Raw genomic sequence first — 12,770 nt, 5'->3', positions numbered from 1 at the left:
AAGCATTTGCCTACTAGCTGACCTACATGTGAATAGTATGTCAAGGGGACAGCCCTTACCTGCTCTAGGCCAGCACTGGGAAGCACTAAGCAGCCTCTGCATTACTGTTATATTTTCACTACACATCAAAAGCACAGTTGAATAAAACATTGACTTTTACATACGCAAAGCAACGTTTGGCTAAATCTACAACCCAAGGCAAAACCCTTGGGCCTCCTCTAGTGGCCGCTTTAGCCTTTACTGTATTGGTACAATGACAACGACAACAATTTATGTAAGTGCAGGCAATAAACTTTGAACAGCTGATGATTACATACAACTTTCTTTTTGTGCTTTATATAGCTGACCTTGCAGCACAACATGCAATGTCAACAGATGAGTCACCTCTCAGACAAGTTTATGTGAATAACTGAGAAAATGAGTAAAATATAGGTCAGGGTAAACACAAAAAAGGGAGAAACACTTCACATACTGTGTTTATTAAACAAAAATAAACCAGAGTCTTTGTCTAACCTTAATAATAGTGCTTAACCAAAGCTAACAGCACAAAAGGCTGTGGGGTTGCACCCAGTTGGCAGTTTGTCAATCATGTGTTATATGAACACACACTCTATCCTAATCATCCTCATGATTCGTCCCCATTCAATGTGACCTGATACTAAGTAAAACGAGGCAAACATAACAGATGCAGCTAATAGTTTTGAATGCTGGAAGTTACAAATGCACTGTAATGTAAGGTCTAAAAGCTTCACAATTTACAATAGTCTACAGTTCGATTATTATCACAGTTTGTCCAAAGAGGCAAAGGTCGGTGGTCCTTGTCTTCTCTGCTACCACTTATATAATATATATACTGTACACTACGCCTTACAAAGTACTCCCATACTATTCTGTCTTGCTCCATGGCTGAAGGCAGTCTACTCTCTGTGAGCAGTGGCCATGGAATTAGATGCCCTATATTCCTGAGGGGAACAGCTGACAAGGTCACTGAGTTGATTGATGTTACCCTCCAGAGTCTTCTTTGTACAGTTTCAACACCGATCTCCATTTCTGAGCAGTTACTGAGGAGAGCACCTGTGAGGACAAGAGGAACCAGTAACTTTGTCCCAAGGGCCTCCCAATGTGCCTTTACAATAGAGGAGGCAGCATGTCCTCTCTGAGGAGTGTGGCCTGAAGTCCAGCCTCTTACTAAAAACTCTCACTAACTACAAAGCTAAGGTAAATGTTGTTGCTGTTGCCTTAACACTGCAATTGTGTGTGTAATTAGGTTCACCCAACATAACACAAAACATGTGTGACATGGGAATAAATACCCTGTATGTTTGTACTGTACCTTTACCTACTGAAAGGTAGGCTTGTCTGTTTCACAACAACATCGTGCTCACATACAAAACTCCACAGCAATTAGCTTTTTCTCCCATCACCTCGTCCCCATGTACTGTCAGGCAAACAAATGTGTATGAGTGTATCTCATGTATTCATAGGAAGATTGGCAAGTGCTCACTTGCATTGTAAACACGGACAGACATTCTCAGATTCATTCCAAAGTAGGAGAGAACTGTCTTTGGTTCAGGTGTATCCTTTTGGTAACTGCAGAACATATAAGAGTTGGCCTGCAACAATTACTGCTGATAGTAGGTCAAACATCATGTAACTGTTCTTATGCATATGCTATGAATAAAAACTAAACAAAAGTCAAGTTTCTTATGTCGGCAGGCTGATGTGCTTAATATTTTCATTGGTTGGTGGCCCGACTGCAAATAACAATTCCCTGAAAAGGCTTTTACCCTAGGGACGATTCCTTAAGAGAGAAGGACCACAAAGCTTGTTATACAGTACATACATGTACTGTGCATATTAAATCCTGGAGTACCTGGACAAAATGTGCAAACCCCACACAGAAAGGCAACAGGGCACCCCTGGAATCAAACCCTTCTTGTTGTAGGGTAAAGTTACAAATGAGTACAGCACGATGTGGTTTGCTGTTATATACTGTACTAATAGCACATCGTTGCTTTCTCATACTGTACACAATTATTTTGGAACACGTGCATCCTCCCTTTGGATTGAACAACATGGAGCCTCATCATTGTTTCTTTTTGTATGTTTAAAGGACCAGCTTATTCTGCTAATCTTGTGGCTGTTAGTTTGAATGGCCACAGTTTTTTGAATTTTTTTAATAAAAGGTTTATATGTTTTACTATTATTTTCATGACCAGGACTGATGCAAATCTAAAATATCGTGTGAAATTTAAACATCTGTTCATTTTATAGCTTGTTTTGGCTTAAAACTAAAAACAGAGCTTTATGTATGTAGTTTGCTTTCCTGCACAAACAAATAATTGTTATTGTTAATCTCTTACATATCACATATAGGTACTACTGTATTAAAAACAGATTATTATGTGAATTATAAGACCTTTGCTGTATGTTAAGGATAATAATAATATAATAAGGAGTGACGTTAATTAAAAGTGTATGCAGTGAAAGTAGCAAACATATTTTAAAAGAATCTAGTATCAATCTTCAGTTAATTGAAAGGGTAGTGATTTTGAACAAAGCCATAGGGTTAGGCATTCATTTAGAGTTATTTAGATAGAATCTATGGGAAATATGATTGGAAACGAATATGCTTGTCTATTGTTAAACTAAAAGCCTGATCTGATGCTTCTCAGCATCAATTAGGAGTTAATGTGAAATCATTATGAATTACACTGTAAAAAAACAAACACTGTAAAAATACTCCATATCAAAACATTTATCTGCCTTTATGAAGGTCATGTCAATTAGTTTTGACAAAATGAGCGATGAGCAGGATGGGGTGTCTTTCAATAAATGTAATTTAGTTATTAGAGAAGTAAGGACTTTCACAAACAGTCACTCTCAGTAGCTACTGAGACGTTGTGATGTATTAGCTGTGAGCACTGGATGAAGATTGTGACTTAATCTGTGAATTAATCTTTTTTTTTAATTATGTACATTTAGCAGGATCAAATGTGGTGGTGCTAATTGTTTGCGAAAACTCTCCCACTTTCCCACACATCACAGAAAATAACAAAAGTCTCAGTGTTGACAGCTAATGCAGGAGAACTTTGCAATGAAATTGAGCCGAGACATTTTCAATAGATTTTGCACTAAATCAATATCTATCAGCAATCTGGAATGGAACTGAGATTGGTTTCATCACCAGCCCTAATACTAGCTGAGTTCCATTTAAGTGCACCATCCTGAAACAGAAGAGGGATGATTTTTGTTTGATTTGACTGAAGAAAAGTGATAATGACCTAATTCACGTAAGAACTTGAGTTCACAATGGTCTGTTTAGAAAAAGGACTGAAGCATATTGTTTCCCAGCTGCCATTGGGTGAGAAGTGATGGCCATCACACAGACCGACAAACACTCACAACTATGTGATTTGCAGCAGAATCTCCAGTTAACCTGGCCTAATTATATGTTACAGCTTAACTCAGCTTCTTCCATCATCTTACCTTGAACTATGAGATGCACTTTTGTGGATTTTGGTTTCTTGTTTGTGAGGATGGAGCACACATAGGGCCCTTCATCATAGACATCAACGTTTTGTATCTTGATGCTGTATTCCGTGACTGCTGTATTTTCCATGAGGATGACACGAGGATCCAAAGACCACTTCTCCTTTCCTGCAAACAGAATGGTGGTACGATTGAGCCATGCCACTCGTGATACTTTGCTGTCCACACTGCATCTGGTAGAGGAAAAGAAAGAAAAGCACACATTAGATAAAGGATTAAGTCTACAACATAAGAACTGCTCTATCTGTCTATCTACTGTATGGAACACAAAAATATTATTTTAAAAAGGATTTTAAAAGAAAATGTAACCCATCTGTTTAAATACAAGTCCATTTACATAAGGGATCAACACAGTATAAACTATAATATAAAATAATTGAGGATTTGGGCAGAAAATATATTGATATTTTTAATAAAAAGATACTGTATAAAGCCTACAGTGTTTTTAAAGTTTGCAGTAACGGCAAAAAACTGTTCAACCCCGGCATAGCTTGAAGTTTTAAAAACTTCACTGACACTGTACAGACAGACGAGTTCAGTGCACAAAGCCTCGGAGTCTGTCTGATTAGTCTGTTAGTTTCAGCACAAGTCACACACAGTCCACAGAGCACGTCAGGACGGGATCTTCACACACCCGGCAGTGTTTGCTAACCCCTAAGTCACATACACACGGTATTCTCAGCAAATGGAGCAAAACAAGACTTTTCACATTCACAGATTAACAAAAGCTGGCAAAAATGTAAGTGTGCAGCCTGACTGTGATGCTGAATCCAGGAAAACGAGGAATCTAAAGGATCAGGCACAGGTTTGAAATAATTCATTATCAGCCGATATAAACTTGAAATAGACCCTCAAACTGCTGGGTATCGTAATTACTAAAAACCTATATGAAAGAAAGAATTACTGTACTAAATTAGTTAATGCAATTAATAAAATGTTTAAAATGTGAATATTAAATATACTGTAAATGTTTATTGTCAGATTGGGATGTATAGACAGTTGACCGAAGCACGAGCATTTCCCCAGAGGATAGAAAGGTAGGGTTAGGAATAAAACAGATGTTTGTAACTGTTATTGTCTTGACACACAACATGCAAAGTTAAGGAAATAGTAAAAACTATTTTTAACTACAGTACATGTACCTGAACACAAACCAAATTGCGTTTTTGTCATCCAGCATTTTTGTTTAGAAGAAATACAATGAAAAATACATGAAGAACTCTTTTAGGGGCATACTACGGTCAAACAATGACATACATTATGACAGGGTGAGGACATTTAATCCACAGTCTATGGCCGTTAAGGTTGGGGGACTTGACCTTTCTGCTGTTGGAATTCAAGTCAATCATATCACAGTAAGGTTTGCTTTTTTACCCATAAGGTAACTTTCTCTCCTAGAGGAGTAACCTGTAGATACTAAAGCATAGTACAGTATGCTTTGTATTCTTCCTGATCCAGCATGATTGTTTCCTGTTCATTAGAAATCAAGAAAATGAGGTACAGAGTCCAAACAGTTACGCTCTCTCTCGCCCCCTACTGTACCTCTGGCCACACCAATGTCTTGTTGTCAGTAGCTTCTGAACTCTTATCCTAGGTTAAAACCTTTGCCTTCTCATAAATGGTAGTGGGCACACGGTGCTGTTACAGTAGCATCATCTGTTTAGCTCCAGGCCCCAGTTGGAACCTTATGATTGATGCATAAAACAATGAACTGGTGGTTTAACTAGTGACCTCCCGTATGATAGGCAGGCTTTCCAGCCCCTGAGCTAAACAGATGTCAGGACAGATGACCTCTTCTTCTTTCCTTGGGATGCTGTGTTGTGGTGGTGGAAATTAACCTCCACCTACATTTTGTTACATAAAATTACAACACACCAATCTAGCACGAATGTGCCGTCCATGTGAAACACCAGCTGATTATTCTTTCTTTTGTGTTTTTGGAGGGAAAAACAACCATCTTTAAGCATGTGCATATAGCAGAATCTTTTAGGCAAAACAAAATGTACTTAATGTACTGTTAACCATGATTTGTGTTGTCTTTGTTTAAAAATTGTATAAAATAAAATGAGTGCAAGGCAAAGCCCAAGAGTACTTGCACTACATACACTATACAGGACCACAGTATGTTTCAGCAGTGTTGTTTAGTAGTTTATATAATGTCGTATTTACCAGCATGCAAAGGAACATCAAGGAGATGAATGGGAGCTCTACACAACTGCCCCAGTCAGTAAGAAAGACATGATAAAAACTGTGTAAAGGCTGACTGGAAGTTTACAAAGGACCTACAATTTCCACATGTTCCACATACTGTATTTAGTGCTGTAGCATCGACTGTTAAAAAAAAACTGCACTTCAGCATTGACAAGCTTTTAAAATGTAGTTCATCTTTGAATTTTGTAGGTCTTAGGCCTCACGTTGTTTTAGGATGAGTTTTGTTAAGAATTGGTGCTATGCAAATAAACTGTTTTTTAACAGAATGAACATGTGTACTGTAGTGTATTGTACAAGCCTAACCCCCATCCATATAGAAAATAATCATTTCTGTAATCATATGTCACATCTTCACTGTCAATTGGTAGTTGCCTCCTACAGTTTTCAAAAACTAAACCTAAGCATAGAGGCTAGTTGTGTAGGTTCATCCATGAGGTATGATGTCATAGATTAGCCCTAAAGGTTTTGTGTTTTTTTGCTACAGTACAGTAGATAGACAGGCCTTGAATTGATTTAGTGAGTGATGGGAACTCTGCACAAGAGTGCAGCTGAGTTGTTTGTCAGTGTTTTAAGTATTTACAGTACTTACAGTACAGTAGGGCATGAACAGTGTCCTAAACCACTACAGGAGCCCTGGGGTCTAATAGGTTGTTCTTTGGCTGTGTTATCTGATGTGTGCCAATAAAAGGCACCTCCAGTAAATGGTGTCGTATTCAGATATTTTCTCTTCATCTACAATAGCGGCCATGTTCAATGGGGATACAGGGAGAATCAATCACAGGCAAGAAAGAAATACCAATTTCTTTACTAACAAAAACCTCAGTTGAGAAAATATAATGCAGACACAATGCCCAGCTGGAAACTCTGTGTCTGATACTGGCGCTGTCATTTCAGTTTTTGTTCCTTATTTTCAAACGACATATGGAACAAAAAAGTAATTGACAAAATGATAATATGAATTCTGGGGAAGATACTTTGCTGACAAGATTTCACAGTAGGTGACAGCTTTTGATTCGCTGCATTTCCAGTTCTTGGAGCGAGGCCAAGAATGGGTGGCAGTGTCAGAACCTGTCTTGTGACACTCAGCTGACAGTCAGTGTGCTTTTTCTACTGCGCTTCATGCCAAAATAGTTTGTGCTTGGTGCCTGGTGTAAGGATACTTCAAGTTATGTTTCTTGTGAAATTGTCCCTTCAATTTAGTCTTAATTCACAACATAATTTTGGATAACTGCCAAACTATTCCAGTATTGTTATGATTTTTGCAATATTCACACGAACAACAACATCAAAAAGAACGTACAATATGTATTTGTGAGTATGTGATTGTTCACAGTAAAGTAGAAAAAAATCATTTGTTATGAAAAATTGCGAGTTTCACAGCTTCCATTTCCTGTTTTTTTTTTAACCCAAAAGTTGAAACCAGGTAGGTGGGAACTTGATAGAAATAGAGCAAGGAAAGCAAAACGTTATTGAAAATGTATGAAAATGTAAGCTATTTGCCAAATTAAAATTCATAATAATCTTTCAGTAGTTTAATAAATCTTAATTAAATGAAAATCGAATGTAAATTAAGCAATTAGCCTCAATGAAGAGAAACTTTGAGTTTGTATTATGTTTTTTTCTTTACTACTACAGTATAATACAGAAACTTTGATTTTGTAGTTTAATTTAAAAACAATTATTGTTTTGTATTATGTATTTTAATCAGTTCATTCACAGAGAACCTGACATTATAGTGTTTCCTAAAACTCTTTCAACATTTCTAGTTTGGAATTTCTATTTCTTTACACGAAAAATGCTTGTTTCAACATTTCTTAGCTCGATGTGTCACACCTCTATGTTTCCCCCTGCAGAACTGTTTCTCTCATACTTTGCATGCCCATAATAAAATATACTATGGAGGGGATTTCAAAAACTGAAGACTGAGACTTAAAATATCGCTGAATGTGATGCACTGGGCAAAGTAACAGCAGCATCTTGAGCTAAAATATGCACGCTTTAAATAAACAGATACAGCATAAGGCTGGAGCCAAATGCCAAAGATCTATTCATGCACTGACTGTGACTGCACTGAATTCTTCTGCATTTATTACTGATTAGATCATGTTCTTAAGAATCTGTCCATTTTACTGCACATCAGATTCAAATCTAGTCCAACCCTCAGGGTCATCCTACTAAAATATACATGTATATAGACATATTATTAAATTGAATTTAAAAATCTAAATTTGTTAGTTCTGTTTTTTTTTTTTACTTTTTTGTACTACTGCAATCTGACAGGTTCATGTAGTGTCAAACGCTTGCTCTCCAAAGGATATAATCACTGTGTTTACAATATCAAGTCCTGGTTCAGAGGGTAAAAGTAGTTCCCAGCAGTCAAATTGTGTGTTTTTTTATGTTCAGCAACACTGACTGTAAATTTGTCAAAGAAAGAAAAACACTGAATTAACTAAACTATGTAAAATCTGTTTTTCTCAGCCAAACCACAGCAGAATGTTCGCAAGAATGTAACACTCTTATAACATACAGAAAAAATGCCCAGATCTGCCTACACGTACCCAGCAGACACACAACTGTGCTTTGTATGGCACAGTAATTTTTCAGTCCTCTATCACTTTAATATTTCAGGTAATGGGTATAATAGTGACGAGGAGTGTTTCCGTGAAGCAGCTGCTTCCTCAGAAGTCTTCACAGAAAACAACAAAACACACGTCTACTGTACCCCCCCATACTAATACAAAAACACAAACACAGATACAGTACATGTTTGAGGCACCCTATAGAGAAGCCCACTAAGACCTGACACTCCAAAAGCAGTCATAGCATAAGGAAATGCATTGTTCTGTGTATTTCTGTGTTTTTGAGATATGAGGACTAGTTCTATGCAAAGTGTTTGTTAATAATAACAGAAGAGCCAGCAACTGCCAAACATATTGAAAATAAAGTCGGTAATGTTCATCATGCTCCACTGCCCAAAATGTCACTACCTGTGAAAATTTCCATTTGCCATGAATCTATGCCAACTGCCACATTTACATATCTTCAGCATTCTCTGGAAAACACCTGAAAAGAGCAGATATACGAAGCCCGGAGAGACCCTGGGACAGAACGGCTGTCATATTAAAGACAGATTATTGTTTTCTCTCCACACAATACCCAGACTTCAATCCAGTGGACCACAGTGGATGAATAGCATTACTCATACTGTCATATGCTACAGCCACTGCAGGGTCAGAGGAGACAGCCTTATGGGAATCCAGTTCTATCACAGTGCTCCATCAAAGCCGCGACGCGAATCACAAAGAGTGGAGAAATACTTCCCACAGGATGTGTGACTGACATTTACAGACAGCCCGCAGAATATGTTATTTGCTGCTGAGCCACCAACTTGATTCACTTCTAATAAATAATGCATGTAAACTGGGTTTAATGCACATGTTTGTTACTTTAATCACGGTTACTGTACAAAAACAGTTATTTTGGTTGGAGTTAAATCCAATTCTGACTAAGTGACAAGGAAAACGAATGGCTGTGATTGATCTCATCTGATGACTTCTACATCTGGGTCACTATGACAAAAGTGGTGCAGGTGAATGTGCTTTAACACTAATGAAACTACGTTTATTCTATAAATAGAAGCAGTCATGCACAGAATAGTGCAATTTTCAACTTTAATGTTGCATTTTATTCTACTACTTGCTTTCATCTTATATTATGTAAATGAGGTTGTATAGTTAAAATGCTGTGTGTTGTGTCGTAACATCAAAGCTACATAGCAACAGTGGAAGGTTTGATGGTTGTTGGTGATGAAAGGGCCACCTCTTTTCAAGTTATGCCCTCATGGCTCCAAAAGGCTATTAATTAAGTGTTTTTGTACTTTTATGTTCAAATCGAACCTTTGAATGGGCAACTGACCACAGAACCACAGAACTGAGAGAAAGAGGGTTTGCTTTCTAACTAATTCTGACAAATATTTGATTTAATTTTGCACTTAGGTTTGAAGTCTTCAGTACCCTGGAAATGCACCCAGATTATGCTTCTTTTTCAGCTTTTTCTACAGTACTTTTTTCTCACTTTTTGCATTGAAAGGTGGCTCCTTAGTGCTGTGCCATTCTCTGTACAGTCTACTCACTCACATGAACATACTTAGCTGTTGGTGTACATACAGTGTAAGGTGTCTGTGTCTGACCTTTGTTTGACAAGATAATGGAAGAGATAATGACTGTTTTATATAAGTCAATCATTTTCTGACTTGGTACAGTCATCTGTACTATATATATTAGATCTCTGGTTTATTTACTTCTAAAATGGCTAAACCAAGTGTTTTGAATATGTCACTACATAAAGCAGTGAGTCAGGACAAATAACAGAATCCAAGTTTAAAGACTTTTAGACTTTTACCATGTTTAATATGGGGTGCCAAATGTAAAAGGAGCACCTATAACTAGTTTTCTCACATTTAACTAAATGACACAACATGTTTTCTCACATTTAGTTAAATGTGCAAAAGTCTAAATGTAAATGTTAAATGTTAAATGTTAAATGTTAAATGTAAATGTTAAATGTTAAATGTTAAATGTTAAATGTTAAATGTTAAATGTAAATGTTAAATGTAAATGTTAAATGCTAAATGTTAAATGTACACATCAGTCAACTGGTAAAAATGAGAAATTGATTACATGTTTACATGGTTTTTTGCTCAACTGTATGTCTATATCATAGACATTTACTAAACCTTTCACTGCCTCTGTCGGACATTGGCTCTACACACGTCATTGCATTACCACTTAAATGCGTTGAAACAACTGTATGTCTGAAATAGCTCTTGCCAAAGCCACCAGGAATGCTACACCTGAGAAAATCACATTGAGTGCTAACGCTCTAAGAACACAAGGCTTTCAGTAACGCAACAAATTGTTTCCATAAATTATTCATTATTGTGTGCTCAGTATTCATCTGTTCAAGGTCATGGACACTGGCCAGTACATACGGCAAATGGATGCTGCTGCCCTGTCACATTTAATCACAAGTAACAGCTAAACGTTGGGCAGCCTCAAGGCTCATGTCAAGGATTCTTCATCACAGCAGTGCTCTTGTACACACAGATAGCTTCAGTGTCCAGTGACAATCATTACACCGTTGCTTTTGTTTCTCGCTCAAAACATCTTGAGGTTACGAGAAAAAAAGGTATTAATATAATTACAAACAAATAAAAACAAATACAAGACGTGCTGAAAAACTGCACACAGGCAGGGAACAAACTCTCCAGTATTAAATAAAAGACAGCTGAATTCAACAGTGAACAGAGGAATAAAGTACAGCCTTCAGTGAAGCAGAGATGAATGACTCTTCACATGAGCTGTAGCTATAACTACATTTGTTACACTAAACAAACTTTCAAACAGAAAACAGACCTGCTTCTCGTACAGTGCTATTCAACAACATTAAGGTACAGCATAATCACATCAAGTCCTTCACACTCGACAGCTTTTTCACTAAGCATTGCTTGAACTGATTTACACCAGTGCTGAGTCAATATGGTCACCAGTGTTGGATGTTGAAAACCTTCTATACTTTCCAGGTGTCATTGCTCAGGTTCAGTTGCTCGTTGCATTTTATTGAATGTTTCCCTGGGATTTGGCTAAAAGTAATTTCTGACGGGACCCAAACAGCAAATGAATATAGTTTTTATATTATTTGTAAATAATCACATTCTGTTCTCATCTGAATTTGTGTGAAAATCATCTGGTGAAATATCTCACAACTACTGTATTTGGCAACAATTCAGTGTCATGCCTGGGTATAAAGAGAACTGCCCATAGAGTACAGGATGGGGTGAGGTTTACTACTTAATGATTTCACTGCCCTACAGCTCACACAAAAAGTTGAAAGATTTACAGAATATTGGAAGAAATCTCAATAGAAGTGAGCCTAAGTTCATTTAAAATGGGCTGAGGCAAAGTAACAGAATGTCCTGTTGTCTGAGTCTAAATAAGATTCTACTGAGGAACCAGTCCTATAAAGTCAATAGGGACCATCTGACTTATCAGCATACAGTTCCAAAGCCAGCATCAGTGAAGGTCACACAGAATGGACAAAGTCGTACTACACTTTGGGGTTGATTGTTTCTCCATTCTCCAGTTTTAGTTAGACTAATTAATGAGTGAATCTACAGAGCCTGTTGTTAGGCATACTCACACAGATATAAACTCATTGGCCATTTAAGATCAATGTGATCATTCACACTAAATGCCTTTTTCGCAGCACAGAGACAGTCTGAGAGGCCAAGATCCAAGAATAACACCTTTAAGCATTTCCACTGCGGGTATATAATATAATATAATTGACAGCTCTACTTCTGCCTTCTGACTTATGTTTTAAAATAGTTTTCACGTGTGCTTTCTCTCCTGTATAAACACAGTAAGATCACCACGTTGTCTGTCACTAATAGACACACACCTGATCTTATTCTGTTCTTTTGCCAGTACTGGCTCATGTGAGTTATCACTTCAAGGTTATTATCAGGTTGGAGTCATACTTTTGTCAAGTCCTGATCGACAACATGCAGTGTTGAGAGGACGATTTATGTCAACTTACAGTTTGAGTCCTACCATGTGCCCAAAATGTTTTGTTCCACAATGCTTTGTGGTTCTGGTCTTATATCTATGCTCCATTATTTTGAGATAGGGGGTGTTCTCTTTACTTTGTGTTCCTGAAAGCGCCTCAAGTGTTTGGGCTTCAACCATCATCATCACAGCCTTCAGACCACACCCTCACCTTTTTCCTACACTGTAACGTCTGGTTTCACTCTCCACAACTCCTCCTCCGTCATCCTAAGCAACTTTCCACCTACTTCATGGCTTTGCTTTTGCCTTCCCACATATGTTCAAGTAACTGTTTGCGTGTCTGCAGTGAGTATGTGAGTAAGCAGGATGGCATGATTCAATGGGATCTGCTTGTCTGTTGCTACTGTGTAAGCAAGAGTCAGGAAAAGCACAAGATCAAAG

At 37.5% G+C, this 12,770-nt stretch overlaps 1 protein-coding gene across 2 annotated transcripts in view; it reads right to left on the bottom strand.

Moving 5' to 3' along the window:
- opcml (opioid binding protein/cell adhesion molecule-like) overlaps nucleotides 1-12,770 on the bottom strand; it is a 256,167-nt gene that overhangs the window by 87,792 nt on the left and 155,605 nt on the right. For both annotated transcript variants that reach the window (XM_029174224.3, XM_029174225.3), the window contains one exon: nucleotides 3,490-3,725. In XM_029174224.3, the coding sequence (XP_029030057.1) occupies nucleotides 3,490-3,725 (236 nt within the window). The remainder of the gene's footprint in view (nucleotides 1-3,489; nucleotides 3,726-12,770) is intronic.

Source organism: Betta splendens, chromosome 14 (assembly GCF_900634795.4).
Source record: "Betta splendens chromosome 14, fBetSpl5.4, whole genome shotgun sequence".
NCBI lineage: Eukaryota > Metazoa > Chordata > Actinopteri > Anabantiformes > Osphronemidae > Betta > Betta splendens.
Note: the sequence above shows the minus strand (reverse complement) of the source record. Positions and strands in the feature narration are given on the sequence as shown.